Source organism: Solea solea, chromosome 6, assembly GCF_958295425.1.
Source record: "Solea solea chromosome 6, fSolSol10.1, whole genome shotgun sequence".
Classification (NCBI taxonomy): domain Eukaryota; kingdom Metazoa; phylum Chordata; class Actinopteri; order Pleuronectiformes; family Soleidae; genus Solea; species Solea solea.
In genome coordinates, this window is record NC_081139.1 from 22,019,673 (window position 1) to 22,046,945 (window position 27,273).

At 39.9% G+C, this 27,273-nt stretch overlaps 2 protein-coding genes across 2 annotated transcripts; both read right to left on the reverse strand.

Annotated features, from left to right (window-relative positions):
- Window positions 1-3,041: 3,041 nt before the first annotated feature.
- timeless (timeless circadian clock) lies at window positions 3,042-15,761 on the reverse strand. The gene is made up of 30 exons (XM_058631886.1): window positions 15,628-15,761; window positions 14,637-14,757; window positions 14,360-14,513; window positions 14,083-14,197; window positions 13,889-13,951; window positions 13,690-13,791; window positions 13,416-13,571; window positions 13,197-13,330; window positions 12,450-12,537; window positions 12,181-12,357; window positions 11,763-11,980; window positions 10,761-10,864; window positions 10,434-10,603; window positions 10,218-10,343; window positions 9,770-9,921; window positions 9,538-9,635; window positions 9,181-9,307; window positions 8,888-9,089; window positions 8,637-8,776; window positions 8,366-8,445; window positions 8,147-8,270; window positions 7,351-7,433; window positions 7,082-7,236; window positions 6,709-6,958; window positions 5,392-5,460; window positions 5,155-5,273; window positions 4,575-4,818; window positions 4,166-4,217; window positions 4,002-4,069; window positions 3,042-3,477 (listed from the first exon to the last, which is right to left on the reverse strand). Exons 2-30 carry the CDS (start codon window positions 14,716-14,718, stop codon window positions 3,347-3,349), a joined length of 3,783 nt encoding a protein of 1,260 aa, XP_058487869.1. The 5' UTR covers window positions 14,719-14,757; window positions 15,628-15,761; the 3' UTR covers window positions 3,042-3,346.
- Window positions 15,762-17,190: 1,429 nt separating this feature from the next.
- Window positions 17,191-22,561, reverse strand: prph (peripherin). Its single transcript, XM_058631887.1, has 9 exons — window positions 21,873-22,561; window positions 20,115-20,175; window positions 19,656-19,751; window positions 19,180-19,344; window positions 18,966-19,091; window positions 18,655-18,875; window positions 18,329-18,378; window positions 18,106-18,179; window positions 17,191-17,959 (listed from the first exon to the last, which is right to left on the reverse strand). The coding sequence occupies exons 1-9, from the start codon at window positions 22,499-22,501 to the stop codon at window positions 17,879-17,881; spliced, it is 1,503 nt and encodes a 500-aa protein (XP_058487870.1). The 5' UTR covers window positions 22,502-22,561; the 3' UTR covers window positions 17,191-17,878.
- Between the last annotated feature and the right edge of the window lie 4,712 nt (window positions 22,562-27,273).

The following is a 27,273-nucleotide window of genomic DNA, read 5'->3' on the forward strand; positions in this document are numbered from 1 at the left end:
TATAGACGGCATAGATTATTACTTTGGCGTGCCTTGCAGATTCCATGGTTACTTGGAATAATTTGACAATTTACTGGAACCTCATGAAAATTCATTTCCTGGAAGATTTGGCAACAGACAAGTGTTTTGGCCATTGTGCCGGGGAGTGAAATAAACTGTTGATTTAGTACGTGGAAAATTGAACAAATCATAGTTTCTTGTGCTCTTTCTAGTGATTAACTGAGGTCGTTGTTGACAAGGTCCAAACTAAGTTTTGCATATTCCTCTACTGGTAAAGAAAAATAAAAGTAAAGTAAAGATGCTGTTCTCTTCTTTCCAGTAGACATTTGAAAGTTTTACTATACTAAATAAATACACACAAAAAAGACAAAACAGCATCTTGAGACTGGGAGACATTTCAAACAATGCCTACCATTCACATACATATGACTCTTGTTGCAACATGCTGTGACCTCTGAGGAAAGAAGATTTCACTGACAGTCAGTGTATTTCCAACCTGTTCATAACTGAACTGACAGGTACTTTTACCACAGATTCTACCCAGCAATTATACTTTTCTCCTTAAGTAACCTACAGCAGGAGAAACACTGACGAGTTCTTCTACAGAAGCTTGTTGAAGTAAATTCAGCCCCAGCTTCTGTGTACAGTATACAGCTCGTCACTGGGGTGGTACCCTCTAAGGTACAGATTTATACCCTTGTGGTTTGTACCTTATAGAGATGTTGTTGTTCCCCTATAGTGGGCAATTTCCTACCTTAATTTACGAGTACAAAATACAATCCTTAGTAAGTCTTAAGTAAGACTAATTTTCCATCAACTTTCTGTCATATAGGTTTTGAAGTAAAAGCAAAAACCATGATCAGTGTTTGGTAGATCCACACTGAGAGTAGGGCCGGCCCAAGCCTTTATGGGGCCCTTAGCTAAATCTGATTAGCCCCCCTCCCACCACCTCAGAGTCACCTGTTCTTGACTATTATTGAAACACTATAAATTGCATTATAGTTATATTATGTACACCATTAGCGGGCAGTAAAATCACAAAAGTGGTCTAGTATATAATTTACACTTTCATAGTTAAGTTGAAGCACTAAGCATGATGCTACTGAAGCTGAATTGAAAAATAACAAAACACAACTGCAGACTTTGCATTTGCTGCAAACTACTAAACCAGTTTAATGGCGTTGGTTTTTACAACTTGGAACAAGTGTGCACTTAATGTGCAATCTGCAACTACAAAATAAAACCAAATAACCTTAGATAAATATATGTAGATTTCTTTAATATGTTAAAATATCTTTTTTCTCGCAGCCATTTAGTTTGCTTACGCTTTGGGCGGGCTGTTTCAAAAAGGTACAAATATACAGTATGCACATTTTATTTTATTTTATTCTATTGTCACTTTAACTGAGCTGTTGTAAATGTGCGTTTCCCCCCTGCTTGGGAACATACATACATATACATACACTTTTTGGGCAATGAAAAATGGACATACATGTACTTACAGGTACAGTAATTATCCCTTAGGGCTTTTATTTGCCTAAATTGTACCTATTTCTGACAATTTACTGACAATCTCTAAAGCAAACCAACCTTGTGGGAAGACTCTCTCAACTGCTGTTTTATATCAAATTGTAAGTGTTGTGTGATGTTATTAACTAAGAAGTTAAAGTTTTAGTGGCCATAATGTTGCTTTGAATATAAGCACGTAGTGGCTGAGGAAGACATGCCAGCCAAAGCTTTTAAATAAAACAACAGGCCTCCACTTGCATTAACAATAGCATGATTACTATTACTATACTGAGATTTTGGAAGAATGACATAATGCATCTGTTACTCACATGTGTGCAAAGCAACCTCCAGGCGTTTCCCTCTAAAGTATAAGTGCTCGACACAAAACACATCTCATTTACTGGAAAACTAAGTTTAATTTCAAACGCAGTTAATGTGTCAAAATTGCAACTTGAACAACATTATTTGCAAAACAGAAAATCAGATCACTTTGTTTACGCCAGCCTGTAGTTTGAGAGCTTGCAGTGAGACTCTGTTTGCGTGTTCTTGCTCAAGAGTGTCAGAAACAAACCCTCTGGAAGAGTTTATGTGATGAAATCAGGCTGAAATCTTCACCCTCTGTTTTTAAATAATCCCTTTTACTGAATGACTGTATGAGTTATAGACAGTCTTACTTTTTTAAGAACCACAAAGCACTTTGTTCCTGCTGTTTTGGAAGGTGACCTACAAATACATTTATTGCTATCGTTACATGTACAGTGGGGGTAGAGTACATCATGCCACGCAAGTTGTACCATTTCTATTATAATATGGTTGTACAACTTGAAAATATATGAATGAACCAAATAACCTCTATTTGTACAGCACTGTTTACACTCAAACAACACACTCAGTTTACACAAGAATAGATCAAACAAAGATGGAACCACTTAATGCATTATACTGGATTATGCCATTAAAGATTACAGCATCATTTTAATATTTTTGCCAGACACTGAGCAGAGAAGGTTATATACCTTTAATAGCTTAGCACCACCATTGTACACATATGCTTAACTCACAGCAGCATCTGTAGATTGTCAGGTCGGCCTCGGGCTGTGTGGGATGGGGGCAGAGCAGATGCTGTGACAGGAAGTCACTAACGTGGTCCAGATGTGAGGACAAGAGCCTACCTCCGACACAGCTGGAAAATATGGACAACTTGCAAGCATCGACTGCACATGAGTGAAGAGATCTCCGTTAAAAGGCACAAGTTTCTGTCTTTTTATAGGAATGAAAAGTCAGATATAAGATTAAGGTTTTAATCCACCCTGTGCCTGTCCTCATTTACAGCAGAGGAACAATGATAAAAAGGTTTGCCCAAAAAATGTATTCAAGTCATAAACAGCATATTAAGGACTTCTAATCAGATATACCACAATAAGTCCACTAATCAGACGTTATTCATGAAATATATAATTCATTAAATAAGGTAATTATTTAACAACCAACTGCCCTCTAGTGTTCAAAAAGGTGCAATGCAAAAAAACGAGTACAAAGGCAAGGCACTTTTTTATTATTATTAATAAACAGAAAAACAGGAATTTTAGAGTGAACAGTTCCGACTGACAAGTAAAATATTTTTTGTAAAAATGCAGTAACTTTGTAATCAAAGATAATAATTGGTTGACAAACAAAGGCCTGTTTTGAATCAGAGGAAAATAACAAATTACAACAAGTAAGAACATTTAAACAAATACAACTCAATTGATAACGAAACAGGTTAAACAAGAGAACTGTCCAGCTCAGAACAAAGTGAGGGAGTATTGCGACTCACAGTTCCATTAAAAGGTTCTCACTAATCCTCATCGTCCTCTTCGTCAATTAAGACCATCTTGCGTCTACGTTTCACAGGAGCAGAGACGTCGTCCCCGTCTGAATCTGCATCACTGTTGGCATCCATGTCCATCGCAGCGGAGGAGTCATTCTCTGTAAAAGAGAGAATTGTGTTAACACTGTGCTTCATTCATGACTTAACACCACAGAGAGTGATAACCCCAACACGGGTAAAACACTGATTACAGCCCCTCTGATAAAGATGTATTTATGTTTTGTCAGTTATGTGTTAATTAAGGTTAAATTAATACTGATGCTAAACCCCAACTGTTATGCTAAACCCCAACTGTTCCTGAATGTTCCTGCCATTCAATAAAAATAGTCATTATCTATGGTGGGTATGTTTTCATGCCTTTGGTAAAACCAGGCATGATATTGTGCTCTAATAGATGTTTTTCTCCAAATATGAGTGATGTGAAACCTTCAAAAAACACACTCCTTCCTCTCAGGCTATTTACAAATTTAAATAAATCTGCGGTTCGAAATTCGATCAAAACAAAATTAGGGCTTTAATACTGAACCCAATCTGCTGTGGCACATTCAGTATGTGAAGCTTTCAGTGTAAAATGTGCAATAAAAACCTAAACCGAGTTCACTTTAAAATCACTGTAAAATACCGTTCTCCTCATCATCGTCGTCGTCGTCCAACACTCTGCTTCTCTTAGTTGAGGTCTTCTCTTGGGACCTGGCGTGTACAAAAATATGTTTTAAGGAGATTTAGAAATAAAAATAGACATTTCTCAGCTGTGGATTGGCCTAAGTGATAGACAAAACACCTCACCTCTCAGCTGTGCTTTCTGTGTCCTCAGTGGGGGTGAAATCTGACACAGGGGCTAAAAAAACCCAAAACAAAACAAACACTTAATCCATGACCCACCCATTAATTAGCCAAGGGTTTTCAAAGCAAACTGCAGCAGAAAAGTACTTTACAGTGAAGGTTTTTAGTTCCAAACCAAAACAATTGAGGTGGTAGATTTATATTCTCTTTTATCCTTATAATACATTCTTAGAAAATCAAATCAGTAACAACTTTTTCTATATCACATTCTTAGCTACCTGACTGGCCAAAGCAAGCTGTAGCAGAATTTATGCGCAGCATGTAACTTAATGCTAAAATACCATGTGAGAAAGCTGCAATTAACTGGTGCAACCTGACACTACAAAGCAATTGTTGTGCCATTCCCACACACCTGGACACTCATTGGAGCGGTGTTTCCTCTTGCGTGCGAACAGCAGAGCTCTCAGAGCCTGATCCCTCTGTTCACCTGAGACCACCTCATCCTCCTCATCCTCCTGCTGAGCTTTTTCAGTCGGACTCCGGGGCTCGTCCTGCTCTTCGCCAACTTTTGGCTCATCCTCACTTGGACAAAGAGCTGCAGCTGCACTCCTGAGCTGGGATTTGCTCATCTTTGCTGGGATTCTCCAGAAATATTCCTGATAAACATTTATTAACACATTTCAGTCGAAATCGAATCACATTTTAGTTATAGGGCATATTAAAAAAAGAACACAGTTGGCCAAAGTGCAGCACAGCTGACATTAAAATCTACAAAGATAAGAAAACAAACAAAGCATAAAAGACAAACAAGTAAAATAAGGCCAACATCTCGCACTGTATCAAATGCCATGGGAAAGGGACCATCACAACTAAATGCTGAACCCTAACCCTTAAACCAAGTCTCAAAAAGCCCCTTTAAGAGCCAAAATGTCTTAACTCCCTAAGTTTCTTTGTTCCTCACAAAGATGCCACACAAGAACACACACACACACCTGTTCATCTGCAGGTGGACGTAGCCCCAGTTTGCGTAGCAGCCTCTGAAACCTCTTGTTGTCCATGGCATCTTCATTCGTCTCCGTCAGAGGAACCAGTGGCACAGGCTGGGACAAACCTGTGCAATGAACCACAAAGATTTTTTTTACGACACGCTCACTCACAATAACTCAGACTCTGTAATGAAGTAAATACACAGATCCAAATGCTGTGATAGATCATAAAGTGGCACTAACCATTTTCTTTACGGTTTTCTGCTGTTTTTTTAAGAGAATTCTGCAGCCACAACAGCGGCCCACTCATGCCTGTTAAATAGAAACATAAAAACATTTCATTCATGTTTATACAAATAAATACATCAACATTAAATATTTACTTCTAATTTGGCCTGTAACGATACACCAAAGTCACGATTCGGTTCATATCACGATTTTCGTCCCACGGCTCGATTTATTTGTTGGTTTGTTTTGGGGAGCTCGTAGGAAAAAAAGAGAGAGCTAGAGCTTCTACATTCTGTAACAAAGTCAATTGTTGTTAAAAAATAATCTCCTCCACACTGTGAGGTAACAGACGTCCAGTCTGTGGTGTGAATCTGAAATTAAATAACAAAAAAGTAAAACAAAACAAAGCAACATTTGTCTTTTCTAAAAGTCCATTGTGGAGATGATTTAAGCTTAGGAATCAAACTTTCTGTCTGTGCCATGAACCACAAATATGTAAACAAATGAACAACTCTTTTCATAAGAGAACCAAATGTGTTGCATTGCAGAGTTGATTCAATCAAGATGAAAACTCTTTTTCAGAATACACCATCATGTCCACATTGTCTGGCTAGAGGTTTGCTCTCTGCGCTGTGACACTGTCCCCAGTGTCCCCTGCAGTGGAAAAACCCTCTCACTGAGAACAGATGTGCCTGCTGGGGCTCCAGCACACTGAGCAACCCCTCATTCTTGACCCCCGCAAACAGGCGCATATGCAGCAAGTGCCATGAAAACCCTGGTCCGAATTAGCAGGTAACTTAATGTGAAATAATAATAGACTGCGGCGTTAGGCGTTTCCTCCGCGCCCCACTTAAATAAATCTCAGGATGGAGCCGTTGAACGTGCATTGACATGTTGGACGTGTTGTGCGTCACTTTAAAACACTTTAAAAAGTTAGGGTCTTACTATCGGGAAGCCGAAACGCTCCCATACTGCTGACTTAAATAAACTAGCAGGGTCTGTTATTAGCCATGTTTCCTCTACTCCTCACGTTGATGAACTAGCGGTAGCAAAACTTTGTCTTACTCGTCATATGATTGGATATGTACAGTCGTATCGTCACACAACACACAGATGGAGGAGACGATGAGAAAACTTATCTTAAGTTTTTTTTTAAAAGCTCATCGGGCTGTTTCTGGATTGGAAGGACAAACTCAGGGAGTTGGAGGGGGTGTGTCGCGAATCTGCCCTGTTCCAGCTGTGACACAGGCTTGTGGGTGGTTTCGATATGCGTATTGTTACAGACTTACTTCTAATCTAATATCAACTGGCTGTATTATTACTCCGTCTCACCTTCCTGCTGCAGCGCATTCACCATAGTGCCCACATCAGCTCTCCTCTCCCCCGTGGATACCATGCTTTGGCTCTTCCTCATGCTGCCATTTTGTGACTTGGCCCCTCTCTTCTGCTCTTCATCTTCCTCATCCTCACTCTCTTCAGACTCATCCTCCACCTCCTCATCATCGTCGTCATCATCATCATCTCTGTCCACAGAATCATCTGGAGAACCTTGTGTTAGTCCTGTCAGGAACTCTTCTTCAGTCTGTTGCAGAAGACACAGTAGACAACATGTTTTAACAATATACTTGGGGATATACTGTATTAGGTAATTGAAGACAGTCTTATTGTAAAAGACCTGAATACTGTATGTTTAAAATGACTTTACCATTCCTTTTCCTGAGCTCTTCCGTTGAGCATTGCGACTTCTCTTCTTATACAGCTCCCTTCTCTCCGACACCAGGCCCATACTGAGCAGCTTGTCCACCACTCGTGCGCGGGATCGCTTGGCAGTCAGCTTCTTCATGATGTTTCCCAGCACGTCTGTGAGAGCACAATACATTGTTAGCACCAAAGACACTCAAACTAGCCCAGTTTTTTTTATTGGACTGAAACAAAAAGAGAAAGGTTCTGTGAACAAGCAGATTATTTGTATACCATCAGAGTCTTTGTACTCCTCAAACAGCATCTGTAGTTCCATCTCTTGCTCCTCCCTCCAAAGTACAATCTGGGTACCTTTCCTTTGAAAAACGATACAAACAGTACTTATAGGAAGTCATTCTGTGGCATAATCCTCATTACATTTTTATCAGCACTCATGGAAAGTGTTTTAAATGACTCACTCATTCAATTTCCAGTCCCAAGACAACCTGCACTATTTTTGTTCAATGAAACTATGGTTAGAGATAAGGCCATTAGGAAGATCATATTTGAAGGATTAACCGCTGCCCAACTTTGAACTCTTTGAACTCTGGTATAGTGTTGGTCTAGATTTGTTTATTTATGTATTTACATGTTTTATAATTTCATTTGTCTTACAGCATTTATACACATCTGTAGGCCAATTAGAAGTTGTTTTTTTCATGTTCAGCTTGTATTTATCCTGTATGTATCTGTATCTGTTTGTTTATGTGTCTTAATTCTTTGTGTCGTGTTTCTTGTTAAGATCACTTCAAGCAAATACTCTGTGTACATGACAGAACAAAACACAACAACAAAAAAATGCACTTGAATCCACTTTATATTAATTTTCTTGGACCATTTGCTGATCATATGATTTTATATCTTATTCTTATAGTTCATGTATATTATATTTATATTATATTCTGTGTGTTTAATTTCATAGTTGTAAACCTGGTCTTGGCCAGGACACTCTTGCAAAACAGATTTTCAATCTCGGAGAGTTTTATTCCTTGTTCAATAAAAAAATAAACGAAATTCCTCGAGTACATACTTCTGTTTCTTCAGTTCCTTAGCGCTGCCCACCAGGCCCATACGCACCAGCTGTGTCACCACCTGGCGCCGAGTGCGCTCCCTGCTGCTGAGTAAAGGCAGCAAAGTCTCCACGATGTCTGGGACTAAAGCACAAGAGCAGAAAAAGCAGGTACATGGTAAGCAACTGTATCATAATTTAACACAATAAATGAAAATAAATAACAGAAAGAAAGTTTACCTTCAGAGTGTTGGTGCTCCTCATAGAGCTTACGCAACTCCTCCTCCTCCTCTTCAGTCCAGTTTGGCTTCTTTTCCTCTCTGGCATATTTAGACACCCAATGAGAGAGACAATATTTGAAATGGTAGAGCACTAGATTTGCTGGTTTGTAATAAACATGATAACATGAACTTTTTGAATGAAAATACATCTTTAACCTGTACCTTGTAGGTAAACTTAATACAATGTACCCTTACAATAAAAAAAATGGAAAACAAAGAAAGAGACCAACCCATCCTTGCTGTAGCCCTCTGTCATCTCACGCACAGCTCCCACATTTTTCCAGAAGAGCAGCTCAACATATGCCTTGTTGTTTTTTGTTGCCAGTGAAAAGAAATGGTTCAGCACAAACTTGGCAAAGGTCACCAGTTCCTGTGAAGGAAAGTATGAAAGGTGAGCTCTGGGTGACACTGTATCACCACATACTTGCATGACAATAACAGTTTTTTTTACTTTCTCTGCTACTATACTATGCCACTGTACCCTGTAAGCAGCTGCAGCAGGGTCACTCAGGATTTTGTTGAAAAGGTTGAAGACTGACAGTTGGAAAAGCAGGGCGTCCATTTTGAGGTCAACAGCCAGGCGGTGCAGCATTCGTGCGATGCAGTGGTTTGTGTGGGGAGAGTTTTTCGTGTACGATTTCAGTAGGATGAGGTAAGGACGCACAATATTAGGGCTGGCAAACCTGTGAAGGGAGGGACAGAGACAACATGTCCTGTGAGGAAGCTCACAGTGTGACCAGCCACAATGAGGGTTAACACAACTCTTTTGTTCACCTCTTGATGAAGTCCAGAAAGTTGAACTCCGTTTCAGAAACTTGGACAGACTCCAGCTCTTCTTCTTCTAACTCTAGATCATCATCATCATCCTCCTCCTCTGCCACAGGCTCAGGAGCAGACGACCCTGAAGGTCAAAGGTAAGAAATCACTGACTAGCCAAACGAAAAAAGAATAACATCCTCTCTGGTGTGCGAAGGCCACAGTAGTTCCCAGATGTGCTTGGGAAAACGAGGTGTGAGTGGTTTGTTACAATAGTAATAGATAGTTTCACCATAAGATGCCAATAATGCACAATAATGCATAATACCAGACCTTCAACTGTAGCCTAGAATTTTATAATTTATAGAAACGTACTTGGCAGGTTGGCGTGCAGGATCTGCTTGAGAAGCTCCAGTTCCTCTTCAGGTTCCACATCAGCTGCACCAAACACATCTCCCTCTGGCCACACCTCCCTGAGCACGACAAGAGAACAGAAACATATTGATATTAGACAATCTATGGAAAATCATAAGGAAATTATGATATACTTCAAATTAGAATGGCCATTAAATAAAAGGCTAATATGACAAATATGAGTCTCAGTGACCTGGCAGCTCGCAGCAGCCCCAGTGCCTCTGGTCCCAACCGAGCCAGCAGTGCATCCTTAACCCGAACCATAGCCTCTGTCCGCTGCTCCTCCAGAGGAATTTCAGATGCGGCATCAAAAGGTACGATACTTTCAGTTATAGACTCTGACAACTGCAAACAGAAGACAGAAAAATCCTTTGGATTACCTTTTCAAGTAAAACACTCTTGACATGTGTGATCTTGGGATCTGTCTCTAGCTAAGTCGGTAGAGCAGGGCCCTGTGGTGACCCAGGTGCAATTCCACCCATAGTCCTTTGCTGCATGTCTTTCCCCCTCTCTCTCCCACCTTTCATGCCAACAAAATCTCTTGTAAAAAAAAAAAAAAAAAAAAGTCTGTACAACAACTTAAAATCCAGACAAGGTGATAAAAGCTTTCTGGTCCCTCTGAGGTCGACTCTCACACAGACCTGGAACCCTGAAGTCTTCAGCTCTTCCTCCACAATCTTCCAAGTTTCCTCCAGGGCTTCTGGGCTCGTATCTGCAGATGGTGGATTTTTATTACCTCGAGACTTTCTCCGCTTCACTTTCTTTTTCTGCAGAATGACCAGAGCAAGATATTAATATTTTAAGCAGACACTACTGACATTTACACACACACACAAAAATCTAACAGAAGGAATTACCTGAACCATCAAGTTTCTGCGACCTGTGCAAAAGCGTTCCAACATACGCAAGAAGAGATGAGTCGTCTCCACTAAGTCTTTGAGGTAAGAGTGAGGCTGGTGTGTTTCATCAAACTTCCTCAGCAGGGTCAGAAAAATCTCTCGGTATTCCATCAGGTAGAATATGTTACCTAAAAGATCACAATAATTAGATCATTTAAAGCTGGGAATTGTTTGACTGGTTTGACGTTGGCTATGAAGTGCAAAACTGTACTACAACCCTATGTATGATCACATTTTGAAACAAAATAAAAAATGGCCACTTGGAAAGAGCTACAAGCATCTTACTTTTGATAACGTTGGAACTCTGACGGATGCTCTCGTCCTGTGAGCGGTCCATCTCGTTCACAGTCAGCAGCAGTTCTTGATACGCCTTTAGAGCCAAGTGCATCCTAACGAGATAAAAAATTAACATTAGCCAAATTCACCAGTTAGACATTTTTCTCGCAACCTCCGGGTACATTTTTAGACAATGACAAAAATGTAAGGCCGTATAACATAACATTGACATCTATAGCCTGAACCTATATAAAACGGACATAATGTTGAGTTGCAACATGCAGTCATGTTGATGGGTTTACTGAGGGTCCACAGTTAAACTATTATTTTTTCAATCTTGAGTTATCAGCAGTCTTTGGCAGGCCTGAACACACATACACAAATCAAAGGGAAAAAGTGGTAAAAGTATGATGTAGAAAATAATGCCAATCATTGCATTAAGTAAATAACTTCAGGAAGATCCATTACATAATGTTATTTATTAAAACATTTGGAAACAAGTGTGACATATCAGTAAAATCAATCATATTCCTGGTTGAAGTTTAGAGGGAAAAAAGAACAGGCTGGTCTGTCATCAGTGTGGATGATGCTGTGAGAGAGGAGGGGGCAGATGTCTGCTAAACTAGTGGTAAACATATCACAGAATATAAGTGAAATGCATATAAAGGGATAAGGTAAGAACACTACACAGTGTACTCTTCTTCATGGTAAAAATTAGGTGCGAACATGAGATGTAGGTTAGTGACTTTAACAATTCTTTTCAGATTTGAATATGTAAGGGACACAGGACGCAAACGTACCAACAATTACCTCAATGTGCACTAGATTTTGTACAATAATTATATTTCCTATAATTGCAAACATGACCTTTTGGCTGCATGGGAATATTCTCGATCACACTGTAAGGTTGCCTGTTTCATATGTGTTCATTTAAGGTGGATGTTTAACCACAAAGAGATCAGCTGTCAAACCTGGGGTTGTGAAATACTTGCAGGCCTGCTTTGTTCTCACCTGCGGGACCAGGATGTTGCCTCTTTACGGTCAGTAAGTATCATCTCATAGTAGTTGGTGATGTTGCGCTCAATGAAGTGAAAAGCACGGATGGACATAGTCTCAGACACCAAGTCCGCACGGAAACTGTCGCCACGATTGAAGGCCATGAAAAAGCTGAGAGCCCAGAGGTAATAGGTTTCATCATGTTGCTGCGTTTGCTCTCGAATCAGATTTTCCTGTCGAGAACACGGGGGAGATCAAAGTAGATGGCAAAGAAACAGTAAATAAGATCAAAATGATGTTCTTATTTCAACAAGGCATTTGAGTGTGTGTAGCATGTCAACGTATATGACCAATTAAACAAAATATCTGTTTGGCATTGGCTACAAAAAGTAAAAACAATACAACAAAGCCAGTTATGAAACAGTGGCTTTACCTTGACCAGGTACATCAGGCGGTTGTAGCAGTTCTCCAAGAAGTCTACACAAAATTCTCGTAGAAAGAGACGCACATTTAAGGCCGAGCGCCGTTTCTCCTTACTTTCCTTGGCCTGACGATTCCTCTTCGGTACACGTCTCACTGCTTTGCCCGTGTCATGAGTATAGTTTTTGAACTTAAAAAAAACAAAACAAAAAACCTAGATTATTATTGAATATGTCTCTGTTAACCTTAATAAAACTAATTTCTTCAAATTAAACTACTCACATTATTCAGATTTCTGTGATAGATAACATCTTTGTCTCCAAGTGCCTTGAGACCTTGCACAACAAAGGAGCCTCCAAAGCGAGAGTGCCTAGAAAAGAATAATTTAACAAATATAATTAATTCTAGTGGTATTTCTCACACTGTATTACAATTTTGTGGAAAGAAAAAAGAAAAAAAACTATGGCACATATTAGTTTGACAGCTGCAATAATCCGAGAGGAGCCTGGTTGCAGGTGACGCTTCTGACCCTTTGATTACAAAACCTGAACATGGCGCCAGCCAAATTGTGACTCAGGAGGCTTAGTCAAAACTAAATGAAACACTTAGGGTAGAGGTAAATTCATATATTTACAGTTAACCTCAGATATGAATTTCCTTCAGACTTATCAAATGTAACTCGTGTTGTGTAGGCACAGCCTACACATTTATTTTATAATCGATTTGATAATCGTCAACTATTTTGATAATCGATTATCGGTTTGAGTGTTTTTTTTTTCAGTTATTAAAACAAGCTTTGTGATATTTCAGCTTCTTTAATGGAAATCGTTTCTGGTTTCTTTGCTCCAAATAACAAAGAAATAATTAAAACTGAATCATTTTGGTATCTGGACAAAATACATTCAAGAACTTCATCATTTCCAAGGTTTCACAGTGATTTTACAATTAAACGATTATGTAAATAAATGTTAGTTGCAGGCCTAAATCATTCATCCAGTGTGCACTATGGAGCATCGACTTGTGCGTCACCTGGTTCCTCGTTGTAATTTGCGTGAGTGTTTCTCAGCTTGCTCTCTCTGCCTAAGAGACTCCAGCTCCTGAGAGTCTCTCTGCTTCTCCTCCGTCGATCGAGCTTGACCGGCGCTGACCAAGGCCTCTGGGGTCTGCAGGAAAACAAGAAAAGCTCATAAAACACAGAAAACAGCCAGCAATCTCCAAATGAGCCTCCAAAACATTATATGATCTAACCTGATCTCTGAACATGAGCGAGATTATTTCCAACACGTGCATGCTCCACTGCTGCTCATTCTGTGCCGATGCCAGGAACTTGACCAGGTCATCAAAACCACTCATGTGAATGGCCCACAGCAGCCTATCATGGATGCTGGCATCATCATCTACTTTCTACATTGGGAAACAGAGACAGAGAAGGTAAAAGGAGGAATTAGAGGTAACTGAGATGAGTGATAAACCAAAGATTTCTTCTTTAAAACAATAAAATCACATTGGTATAAGGACAGACCTTCTCTTCATTGGGGTCTGCAGGAACATGAAGCACATTCCTGACCAGCAGCAGAATCCTCTCTATGAGCAGATTATCCTCCTCCTGCCTCTGCTCCCAGTCCTGACAGAGAAATATGTGTTCAAACAGAACTGATTTACTCCATAATTAAGTAAACAGATCAGAAGCGGGCAAAGATTTTGATCAGTAAATAACTCACCAGCTGTAGAAGGTTGTAAAGTGTTTCACTTAAAATACCAAACACCCCTTCATTGGCAAATGCCTGAGAATAATGGAGAGGATGCAAGAGAACAATTATCTCTGTACTTCAGTTTTCAGTGTTGACTGTACCGATATAATTCAACCTTTAAAATGTGAAATAAATTGTTGCATTATAATTAAAGGAGGGAATACCTCTTTATAGGCTTGCAAATGAGAGGTCACTTGCAGAAAGTGATGTCTGAATACGGGGTCGTCAGGGACTTTACCAAAGCAAAGCATAGCAGGCTGAGTGAGGTTGACCATGAGCCTGAGAAGAAACAAATATATGAGCAACATTCATATTATTTACTTATTTTAAGTTCTTCAGATTCCTCACAAAACTGCACAATAAGAACAGTTTTTTAATGTAACTTTAACATTCTTATGTTATGACAAAATAATACGATGTATTATAAAGGTATTTTCTTACCTGATAGAGGCATCAAATAAAGCTTTCTCTTGTCCATGTTGGATGATAATAGGTAGAAGATCATTCTGTACAATCTGGGCTGCTCCCAGCTGCTGACGAACATCACGAGTGTCATCTTCGTGGCGCAAATACCTGATCAAGTCTTTCACGCTCTCTGTATGGCAGAGACAACAGAACGGCTAAGATGATGACAGCTCTAAAGCAAAATTTTATTTTGAACGAATTTTGTTCCAACAAAGTAAAATGTTAACCAATTCACTCAGAACCACTCACTCACCAAGACAGTCGATTTCCTTGTGATAGGTGTTGCCCTCCAGATAACCAAGAGCACTGCAAGTTGCCAGAAGTTCGGAATTCATCCTGAATAAGTCTGTACACCATCAGCCAGTGTAAAGGCCCTGTTTCATCAACCACACAGTGGCACACAGAAAGAGAGATGATACATAAATTCACAGTATTAGTCCTCATCAAAAATGGATGAAGCCAATCAAGACAGCAGAAGCCAAAGCTGTTTGTTTGTGAATCACAACTAAACATCTTATCTTTGTTTGGTATTACTAGGACTGAAGACAACATATCATATTGTGACAGATATTGTGATGCTAGTATTTATTCATGTGGAAATACTTAAATTTAAAGTGAGTATGTGATTTTTTTCCCTGGCTATCAAAAAATTATTTTAAGTGTTTTCGAGCCATTTCAGTGGAATATTAATAAAACCAACTCTTTGTTTATTAGCTGTTCAATCCAACAGATAAGATTAGATAAAATGACTGATTTATAAGTTCTGCCATGGGAAATATGCAGACATTCAGCAGGACAGGCAGTAAAGAATAAACCAGAACACTGAGCATGCATTATAAACACAAGGATGTATACAATGATAGAACAATGTGAAGCATTAAAAATAAACAGTATAAACAGCATTTTTGTCAGGGATTGCACGCTAACATGTAAAAAAAACGCTGCACTTGAATTCAATGATATTCAGTTGACTGTTATAGGAAGGGAAAAAAGGAAGAGCTGGAATCACAGGACGTGTTGTCATTAAAACATATTAAAAACAATAACAATAATTCTATTTAAGATTAAATTGCTCGTATGTGCTGCCCTTAAGTACAGAAAAATATAACAATACCCTGGTCATGTCCTGTTATTAGCTGCAGTGTCTTGCTAATGTTATGTAGCCACTGGTTAACAGTAACTTGCTGCTTCAGTCTAATTCACAGCAGACAGAAAAACAACGCAGACGAAAAAAAAGGATTTACCCGAAGGTTCGGGTTAGTTCCTGAGTCCAGCAGCTGCTGTTGCAGACACTTCGTTCCGTTTACACTCTTTAAAACAATGACTTTCAGTCGCTGTCAATTTCTCTCACAATCCAGACACATCACACAAGTCTCGCGCCAACACAACTAACCGGATGTAGAATGTCGTCATGAGTACAAATTACACCCTCAGTTTGGCCTTTCAGGTAGCACTTTATCAGAAAGTGTATAGAAACAAGAAGTATTATCGCTTTTATGTCTTAATTTGATGTAAAAAAATACAGTTTAACTGAGATTAAGACAATTGAAAATGTTTGAATGAACTATAGTTTGTGAACTAGGTATAATTCACCTGCAGTTTATGCTTAGGTGCTGCCTGAATTAAAAATCCAGGGCTAAACAATATCTATTTCCGGTGCACGTTTTAACGCACATCTTTGTATGGGGAAAATCCTCACATTCACAGCTATAACTTTCAGAGACCTAATAACTGGCTTTGAACAGTTGTATAAAGAGAGTTCTCTACATGTTCTGAACAAGACTGATAACGTTGTGTTCAGCACATTTTTTTTCATAATTCTTCCCAGTTAAAGATGTGCATTCAAGCTTGCACTTGCTTTTGGTGTTTTATTTTGAAAGCGGATGTCGATATCCTTACAAATCAACTAGTTAATTGGTTTGCAGGCTTATTTTCTATTTTTAACCGTAAAAGAAACGCCTTTGTAAGGAAGTCGTCAAAGTTCAGATTTTGAATCTAACAACAACAGGTGGAGCATGAACATGAAGCTTAAAGGTGAAGATAATAAGGTAAGTGTGGTGATGACTTCCGACATGTCAAAAGCCAAATGAAATAAAGCCCTTGTAGGTACAGTTAAGTTTTTTGACTTGCAACTAATACTGTTATATCTCATCATCCTACTTTTTACTGAGGACGTAGGTCATTATACGACAAAGAAGTCAATAATACACAATATGTTTTTGCAGCAAACACACAGATGTTATTGATAATATTATTGATGGCTCTGTTTAGATCAAGTAATCAGGACAGTGTAACAGTGAGCCAGTGTGTATTTATCAGTAGTAAATATAACATAATTCATTGTATAATTACACATTCCTATTCAATTCAATTCAATAGTCATCATTTTGACAGGTAACAGTGGGAAAAGCACAGCTGTAATTGAATTGATGGCGGCTTCCATTTAGCTTCCTCAGTTGAAGTGTGCCTGCTGGCTCACAACCATCGTTATTGTGATAAGTAACTTTTGTGCTTTTCTTGCTTTCCCTGCTGAAACTTGTTAAAATTTCTCCTGTGCAAAAGGCATTCATGATATAATTGTCTTTATACAGAGCAGAGCCAGTAGAATGGAAATTACGGTATCAGTCAAACTATCTGAATATAATAGGGCCTGTAATGAAAAATGATAAGTGGCAGTGTGGAAGTGAGCTGCTCTGTTTTTCATTTGTCACCTGTCCCTGAAAGGGACTTAGTTACCGTCTCTTCACCAACAGGAACAACTGTTTTTACTTCATAAGTCCTAAAACGGAAAGTCAAGACAACCCAGACTTGCTCCAATTAACTTTATTAGCACACACATATTCATTCTTCAGTCTTGCCAGTTACACACAGCATTGCAAAGCACATTCAGAGAAAGTCTTCTCAGTCAGCTGTTAATGTCAACATTTCCTGTCTGTTACATGTTAAGAAATGGTCCATGTCTTCGCTGATTTTTCAGTTTGCACAATAATAAGAGGATAGCAAAGCTTCTAAAACAAAAGCATACACGTGAATTTATTCTCGGTCTGTCATATAAGGTGTGCAGACCTGAGGGCAGTGTCTGAAGGCTCGTTACCATGTCAAATCTACGAAACACAAACTCCTAACATCCTGTATTTGAACTAGGTATTTTAGCCTGTAGTTAAATAAGCTGCTACAAATGTGTGGTCGTCTAAGTATTCCACGGGATTGCACTGTAAATCAAGGCCTCAGGTGGTATGTAAATAAAGTGGCTTTGCTTCGCCCTATAGATGACACGTGTGTTTAGCACTTGGCTTCAGTAGCACCAAGGGGTAACTGTCTAAAGGGATTCATTTAACATTGCACCATTACTGAGACTCTATGCTAGACAGATAAACACATAACTAGAAGGAATGAGGATTACATATAGGTTTGTCTTTTTTTTCTACTTGATTTTTTTCAGATTTTTTCTATCTATTATGACACTGATCATTGCATTTTCTCATCAGTTTCTCTCTAGTCATCCTTGTCATCCTTCTCATTCTTATCAGTGCGGGCTGAGTCCCTGTCCGTCTCCCTCCTGGATTCCTTCACCACCTGACATTAAAAAAAAAGATAGTTTAGGTGACATCAAATTTAATTTATATTAAGTAACTTTAAATTGTATGTTTTCATAAAACAAATAATATATAAAAGGAGATATATTTCCTTAATATCCTTTTATTTTGTATAAAACGTTGTACCTCTCCATCTCTAGTCTCAACTGTCTTTATCACCACAGTCCTTTTGCTCCCGCTGTCTGAAGTGCGTTCATAGTCTAGAAAAAAACAGGTCAAAGAACTGCTCAGTTCATTTCCATTCCACAAAATAGATGATTTGGGTTTCTGGTTGAATTATGTTTATCAATAATAAACATAATTCCAAGAATTTGGAAAAGTAAAAGCTTATTTTTGAAGTTAAGCTTACCTCGATCTAGGTGGTTGCTCATGCCGATGTTTAAGATGGGAACAGTAATCCTAAACAAGGATATGAAATTTTGGTTTAGGTTACTTACTTAGGTTATGTAAAAAACTTGCTCTACAGATATTAGTAGATCATCAAATCTGACAACAAAAGAAAAGTAAAATGTAAATGTATTTATGACCCAACTAACATTTAGTCAGCAGTTAAACTGGACAATTAGACAGATCTAACACACAAAGTGTTATTTTATCACTTTAACAACTTTACTTTACTTTAATGAGCAAATTTCTATGATAAAATTGGACCTGAAAAAAAATATTCTCCCTCACCTGCTCTCCTCCCCCTCCAGCAGCTTACGGTAAGTGGCAATCTCAATGTCCAGAGCCATTTTAACATTGAGGAGGTCCTGGTACTCCCGGAGGTGGCGAGCCATCTCGTCCTTCAGGTGGCGGATCTCGTCCTCCAGTCTGCCAACACTGTCCTGGTAGTTGATGATCTCATTGCTAAACTGGTCCTCCATTTCACGCATCTGCCTCAGCAGAGCTTCATTCTGAAAAGCACACATCCACTCAGTACCAAATGTGAAGTAGTTTTTAATACTGCACCACAAATGAATATATAAAGTGTACTTTTGCCTCACCGTGTTTTTCAGTGCATCAACTTCGCAGTTGAGAGACTGTATCTGCCTCCTGGACTCATTGCTCTCCTGCTTGGCTTGCCTCAGGGCATCAGTGTTGCGCTTTGCAGACTCAGTCAAATCAACAAACTGTAAGAACAAAACATGTAGCACACAAGCATGAATGTGTGTTTGAGAGATTCTGTTAGATTATCTGTCCTTTTGTCTGTCTGCCCACCTTGGACTTGTACCAGTCCTCAGATTCCTGCATGTTCTTTAAGGCAATGGTCTCATACTGAGCCCTGATGTCCCTCAGAGCACCAGTTAGATCAGGCCTGGAAGTGCTGTCCACCTCCATCTTCAGCTGGTGGGTCTGGACACTCACTTGCACATCTTGGATTTCCTAGAAATTATGATAAGGAGAAAATGAAGCAAAATATTGTCACTTAATGAATTAAGTGAAGCGTATATGCTGAGGAAGCTCTTATTTATAAATTGCATGCATTTCAGGCTAAAATCAAACATTAACACAACATATTTGAACTATCTCTACCAAAACAGCCAATCACTGGGATTATCATCTCTATGTCATCACTGTCGGAGAGTGAGTCGCTTCGGATACCGTTTCTTAATGACATAGAAACCTACTCTTGAAAGAAAAGGACCTCTAATTTTCTAATGACAGTGAACTGTAGTGGAGCAAGTGGAGCTTACTTCATCATGGAGTTTCTTAAGGAACTCAATCTCATCCATCAGAGACTCAATCTTTCTTTCCAGCTCCAGACGGGACAGTGTGGCATCATCCACATCCTAGTTTTTCATATAAGAAACAAAACATCCGTTACAAAAATAGCAACATGATTTTTATTCATTGTTTGATTACTGATAAATTCCAGTATATGTTGGTTTCAGTCATGTTTGTTTGAGTTAAAATGTGGAGAAAAATCTCATTAAACTTTCTGTCAATATACTAAGAAATTACGCTTTTTGTTAAGAATTTTAAAATGTAAGACAGCCAACAATAACTACAATACATTTTAATGTTTTTGATCATTGTTCTATCACATTACTGTGACTCTATAATTCAAGTGTTGAAGATAGAACAAAGCTGTTCATTTTGACCTGTTACCTGAGCCTGAGGACACTGTAATCACCAGGGAAGTGAGTGTTTACCTTTCGGAATGCAACCAGGTTATTCTCAGCATCTGCCCTCTTCTGGGCCTCTTCATCCAACCTTGGCAACGAGAGTGAGACAGAATAGTTCAGACATTGGATGAGTAGATCACCCTTCCTGTCTAAGGTTGCACCAGGGCATCAGCTGGCAAAAAGCTTTTCTGGATCAATTAGTTAATGCAATGTCCTGTAAAAAGGGTTTTGGTTGTGTACCCAGTGGGATCACCAGCTGCGCCTCTCAACTAATGTGGTTTGCCCACAGGTCAATAAGGTCAACTACACTCATTCAATAAGGTTATGTACACACACTTCCCCCCTCTTTTTAAAGATTTATCTTGCTCTCGTTATATTGATCACTATTGATTCAGAGACAAAGGAGGAATATTTACAAGGTAGTAATAAGAACTATGCAGCCTGTGAGCTGTTTTTTTGTGAACTTTCACAAGCAGAAATGTTAATTCACGCTCCAGAAAAAAGCAGCAAAGAAATAAAAAAAACGTCAGCCTGTCATGAAATGGAGGTGTAGATAAACTGCAATGAATTAACATCCCATCCAGGCCTGGGTGAGTAGAAATACTCTGGTAACTGGAGATAAGCACTGACCAGATTCTCCTTCATGTATGACTTGTCAATACAAAAGAATACCTGCGGTCCTGCATGACTTATCGAAGTGTTTACGCAAACTCAGTTAGAGTTCTTGATTTTCCGCGATGACTTATCACATTATCACAGTATATGTGAGTTTGTTGATTTCCTGCTAACTTTATTTTCTGGGATGGACCTCGCGCGGTCAATGTCTGGATGTACGGCTGCATCTGTCCTGTCAGACAGAGGGCATTCTTGGACCAAACATGAAGTAGATTAGTGAGGAAAGCACCACATAGTGGGACCTGCTCCCTCATCTTTAATTCATGTGATGTTACTCGGGGCCCTTTTGTCCTAATGGGGTCCCTGGCACCATCCCATCAGCACAGAGGGACACTCAAAACACCTAATGGAGTCATTGAGTCACATTGATTTTTCCTGATGCTGCTCTGGCCACGCCTGATATCCATCCTCTCCTCCTCCTCCCCTCCCCACTCCTCAGCCAGCCCCACCCTTTGTCTGGTCCATCCATCCTGTTACACTCTGATCTCTTCTCCCTTTGTGCATATGTGATTATGCACATTTTTAAGTCAATACATTCATTTAAAAAAGAAAGAAAAAAAGTCATTATTTATCTTCATGATGTAGTTTGATAGTAAATAGTGTTTTTAACTTTCCTGCATGAGAACACGTCACACCAAACACTCCGTTATGTTAATTTCAGCGCATAAAAAATAGCGTAACATACACATATACATGACATTATGCATTGATGCATGCGATGCAGTGCAGTGTCCTGTATCATGCAGTTGCTCTATTGTCCACTCTGCTCACATGCCACGCCCTACTCAACCATCATATCTGTGTCCAGTGGAAAGGTGCCTTGGGAATCTCTACCTCTTCTGTGCTTGTGTCAGTGATGACTGTGATGGAGACATTAGCTCAATGTTTATAACTGAAAAACCTACAACTGGAAAATTTGGAGGAAATAAAAACCATGACTATAAAGTGTTGGACAGGTCATAACTTTCTCTATTCCTACTGACCTTCAGCCATCTGAAGTTATCACTTATAAGCATTTCTCTATTTATCTTTTCTCAATGTCAGAAGCTCCAATCATGATCTTCTACACTACTACACTATTCTTTCTCATCTCTTCATGCTGGTACCAACCTCTGCTTGAGCAGAGCCAGGTCTTCTGCAACGTTGTCCCTCTCCATCTGGTACTGGTCCCTCTCCTTGACGACAGCGTCCATCTGGCGCCGTAGCTCCCTCAGCTCCTCCTGGAACATCTCAGAGGCTCGGTTGGGCTGGCCATGCTGATGCTGGCCCTTGAACTGGTTTAGTTCCTGCTGCAGTGCACCGTTCTGCTGCTCCAGGTAGCGCACCTTCTCGATGAAGCTGGCAAAGCGGTCGTTGAGCTCCTGCAGCTCGGCCTTCTCGTTGCTGCGGGTGGTGAGGAACTCCTGGTTGACGGCTTCAGCCAGGGTGAAGTCCACCTTATCGTAGCTGAGACGAGGGGGCTGAGCGGTGGGGCGAGAACGCTGTTGGTGGTAGGTGGTGCTACGAGATGCCACATTAGGTGATGCTGACCGCATGTAGCGCCCCCCAGATTGGGGCATTCGGGACGACACAGAAGAGTAGGAGGACATGGGGATGGGGTGAGGGCTTCCAAAAGTGCGCCTGTAGGAAGTGGAGGTATGCATTGAAGAGTGGCTCATGGTTGGTCTCGTTCTGTTCTCTGTCGATGTAGAAAGGTGGAGAGCTGAAGGCTTGGTGATGCTCGTGAAGCAACAGGACATTAGACTGAAGACTGCCAGGGGTTTTTATGCACTCTCACTGGCTATCCCATCATCCCCCATCGCCTCCCACTCCCTCACTTCTCCTCACCCCACCCACATGAACTCTTCCTCTCTCAGTCACACATCAGCATACAAGCTTTGGCCACTCCCTACCATTCAGGGAGCGATTCTGCCTCTCTGTGTGCCTTCACCAGTGCTCTGTCTTCCTGTCTGTCTTGACAGCTCCACCCTTTTAACCAGAGCATTTGGCAGGAGGCCAGACTGGCTTCTACATTACTGCTTTGATAACTAAAGATGTCTCCCTGCGTCGCCTCACTGATTTACACCCTCATTAATGCTTTTCTCTGGCTCATTCATCCATGTTTGATTGTTATTTCTCAAGTGCGATTCCTGTACACTGTAAACAAGTTTACTCGCTCTCACTTGTACTTTTATTGTTTTTAACTTCACTATCAAATAAGTGAAGTAAGCTACCTGGTTTCCAATAGGAAAATGTGAAATTGTACTCTAAATTGAATCACACAGACACATTGATTTGATTTGGATTTTTTCTCTTCCATTTGTCTCCCTCCCTCTCTCCTCTCTGTCTCTCTCTCTCTCTCCTTTTACTGTAATGGAATACTTTATTGATATTCTGGGCGTCTAGGACAGAGCCATGACTCTGCAGTTATTCTATCCTTTTCAAATGCATCCAGTCATCAGTGTAAGAGTACGAGTTGTTGAATAACGCTGGTTATTTTCACCAACTAAATAATCGTTTTTAGTGCAGAAAGTGGACCAGCGCAGTCATGTAGACTCTGAATCAGAACTCAAATATCAATGAGGTCACAGAATAGTGACTGTTACACAGCAGGTCCATGAACTCGGTGACATGCCCAGCACCACGCTCGAGGAAGCCATTATCAACGTGTTTACTGCTTTGAGTTAAATGTGACTTTGAAAGCAATCATTTAATTGGCTGATGCTGTCAAGGTTGCTGGCAACAGTGCAGCCAGGAAGGACTCCTGCTGAAGAAATGAGATGTGGTGAAGATGTGGTGAGTTTACTTATGGCACTAATGGAGAGGACAAATCTTACAGACAGAAAGGTGGAGGATCAAATAGGTGGGTAGACATGCAACAGGTGGCTAAACTCAGGGATCAGGTACATAAGGACACAGGGACATAAAGAGACAAACTGGCCAGATGGTCAAATTGTCTTAATTTAAATATTTCAGTGGTCTATGCTATGTTTGAATATTGAACACTGTCTACTGCTTTTCACACTTGTCTTACAAAGTTATTGTCTTGCTGTCATTGTGTGTGCTCAATGTGGAAATAACACCATCATTAGAGAGTGAGAGAGAGTGTGTGTGTACATACATACATGCATACATGTGAACTTGTATTTCTTACCTCTTTAGGATATTTTCTGGCATAAACACTGTGATATATGGTGTTTACACTAATGTGTGTGTCTGCATGTCAAGTGTAGCCTTGTTCGCATTATGCATGCCATGTGTAAACTACATTGGTGTGTGTGTCTTCATGTGAGTGATGTGTGGCATCAAATCAGTATTTGTATTGTGCCAAATCCCAACACATTATTTCAACGTCCCACTATCATTTACGAGAGGAAAAACCCAACAGTTCACTTAATGAGCAGGTCTGTGAGGAGTTCAGTTGCTGGTCATTGGAGACGGGCAGACAGAGCATGATTGACAAGGGCTTTTGGCTGCCATGATTGTCCTCTGTAAGACAGGGCTGGTTGGACAGTATCCTCTCCCTCTCTCTCTCTGTATGTGTGTGTGTGTAGAGTAATTTTATTTAAGGTCGAGAGACAGGCCAGCAGATTAGTTGACGTCATTCTGAGCATGCTCACTGTCAACTGGGTGTGGCTCCTCCTTTTAATTTCCAGTGAAGCTTGTGATCTTTCATTTTGTGCATTTTCTTATATACAGTTTAACACATAACCTGTTACACACTGTAGTACAATTGTAATAATTCTAACATTCATCAACACTCACTGGCACACATAGTTTTCTCTCCCTCGAGGTCTGCATGGCTAGTTCTGGCTCTCTCTGGTGTAATAAATGGCTCATGTTAGTCTTAATCAAATCAACCTGCTTCATGCTCAGTAACTCTCCCTTCTCTCGTCCTCCTCTCTCCCCCCTTTTCTTACACCCTGCCTCACCCTCTCCGGCCACATCTCCATCCATCCATCTTCTTCTGCTCATCCTGTTCAGGGTTGCAGGGGGGAGGTGAAGCCAATACCAGCTGACATAGGGGGAAGGCAGTGTTACATACAGGGTGGTTGCCAGTTAGACCACATCTCACTTTGTGTTATTTTTCCACATCCTGCTGCAAGCTGCCCATAAAGCCCCTGTCACGGTTTTATATCTGCACTCCCATTAGCAGCATTTATGTCGGGCAAAACACAGGCAAGTGCAAGAATATACGACTCAGTGAGTTTTGACCGGGCTGCTGAGCAAGTAATACTAACCCCCAGTCAGATGTTACCATTAGCAACTGATCCTCCTGGTGCTTAGGGAATTCCTGTAGGGACTATGAAATCAATTGAGCATCTTTGACAGTGTCAGGCTGCAATATCTGTTACCATTTCCACAAACTCTGCTCATAGTATGTGTCTCATGTTTTAGTCAAAATGGGGATTGTCTGTATAGCTCTGATGCAGTCTATGGGGAAAATTGGGTGTGAACATGTGGGATTTTAATTAAATTTTATGCAGGATAATGAAGTAGAATGCTTGAATTTCCTTTGCTGTATGACGTCCCGAGTGTTGGGTGTGGTCATGAGTAGGATTGTGACTCTTTATTGTACATTAGAACATTGATCCTTTAATTTATCCAAGATAACGATACATTGCTCGTAGGTTTACACAAATTTGTCATAATGAGGAGACCTCACTTTTACACATAATAACAAGATCGTTATTATTGCATATTTTATAGTTAAAGAGCAATACCAAATTATATTTTTTTTATAGTTCATTACATCATTTGCATCAAACAAACTTATTATATAACACATGACAGTGGTTGGATTTGTGTGGAGTGGGCGTGGATCGCCACAAGACATTATTGGGTAAAGCCTGTCACTGCAGACAGGAAGACATGTATGGTTTTATGACCACACTTGATTTAAAGTGCGTTAACATCTTTATTGCTATACATGTTGCATCTGTTTTGTTTTAAATGTAACCGCAGTTATCACACATGACTGGATATGATGTCAGGAATCCATTGCGGTAAAAAGAGTATAATACATTGTAGATGCCGAGCGTGAACATCCTTTATAACATTCAGTCGCTCACTACTTTGTGGAAGAGAGATGAAGGAAACTGAATCCATCACCTTCAGGTCTGTTGCCAGGGAGTGGTGAGCAATAAAATTAATCAGAGCTGTGCAGCTTCTTGGTGTCAAATGACTCATCTGAAAAAGGGCTGGTGATTTGGCAAATTAAAAACTCAGCCCTCTCTAACCCTCAGCTGGTGTTCGATGACAGGTAAGCCAGTGATGCTGTGACCTATAAAAAAAAAGGTGCAGGGTTGGGGAGAATTGAAGAGGCCTGTCAGAGACGAGATAGTGATCATCCTCCTCCCAGCAGAGCTGTTGTGTTCCATCTTGGCTGCAGAACACGTCCGCTGTGAACGGAGATGACTGAAATGCACTTTGCTCATGTGAGCAGGAACCGAGTCGAGGGTGATTCATGTCTGTGTTTAGTAATTACTGCAATGGAGCACAGCACTGTAGAAGGATATTCATAACATGGAATATTTATGCACTGTATGTAAGCTAAGAGAGAGTTAGAGACCCTCTGGTACAAATGGTATACACAGTAGTAGAGTAGTAAAGAGATCACACTGCTTTGTGTGTTGATATTGAGCTCTTGTTTACAGCTGGTCTGGCAAATGCATTTGAGAAGTGCAGGAAACCCCAGACCCTTTATATAAATATGTTCAAATTGGTTTGTATGTAATGTTCATGAGACAAGCCCTGCTGCTGCTGCTGGTTTATTTTATTTTATTTGTGCCAACCAATATAAAACACCAAACCATTTTGACACATGGAGCTTTTACTTTGTCACCCATTTGCTTAATTAACTCCTCGGATATAGTGGATCAAGAAAAACGGATGTGCTTCTACCCTTCTGTCCACTCTCCATGCGCTCAGTGAGGAGATGCAGCCCTGTTTCACTTAAAACCCTCTTGAAAATAATGTGAAAAATCATGTACATATAAATTATTCATATATTTATTTATTTTTCAATTAAAGCAGGAAAAGCACATCCTGGTTGGACTGGATAGTCTCATGAAATGTCTTTGTGATCTGCAAGATGATAGCTCAGGGGTTCTTTTATGAGGCAGTGAACAATTATTTTATTAGGATCCACAATTAGCTACTGCATTACAGCATCTATTCTTCCTGGAGTCCACAATAACATGTCATCATATACAATATTACATCCCATATTCACATAAGAGTTCAGACTGGATACTTGATTCTTTAGAAGTAAAAGGCTACAGGCCCTTGATCAATAAGGAGTGTGTGGTGTGGTATATGAAGAAAACCACACCAACACAAATTGCTTTGCAAAATTACAAAGTTGTGTTGATCACTTGATGACAACATGTCTTAATTTATATGTTGCTGCACAGAGAACTACATATGCATCTTTCTGGCAGGAGACCAAGCTTATAATTTTAGAATTTAGAAATTTAGAATAAAACTTAGAAATTAATTCATGCATGCTATCACTGTAACCAGAGAGAGA

Coding starts and splice junctions, on each gene's coding strand:
- prph (XM_058631887.1), bottom strand. CDS start 22,501: ATGTCCTGTTGCTTCACGAGCATCACCAAGCCTTCAGCTCTCCACCTT. Junction 19,752..20,114: donor ACCTGGTTGCATTCCGAAAG/GTAAACACTCAC, acceptor ATGAAAAACTAG/GATGTGGATGATGCCACACT. Junction 18,876..18,965: donor TTGATGCACTGAAAAACACG/GTGAGGCAAAAG, acceptor TGTGCTTTTCAG/AATGAAGCTCTGCTGAGGCA.
- timeless (XM_058631886.1), bottom strand. CDS start 14,718: ATGAATTCCGAACTTCTGGCAACTTGCAGTGCTCTTGGTTATCTGGAG. Junction 6,959..7,081: donor AGAGCTCAGGAAAAGGAATG/GTAAAGTCATTT, acceptor CTTCTGCAACAG/ACTGAAGAAGAGTTCCTGAC. Junction 4,070..4,165: donor ACAGAAAGCACAGCTGAGAG/GTGAGGTGTTTT, acceptor TGTACACGCCAG/GTCCCAAGAGAAGACCTCAA.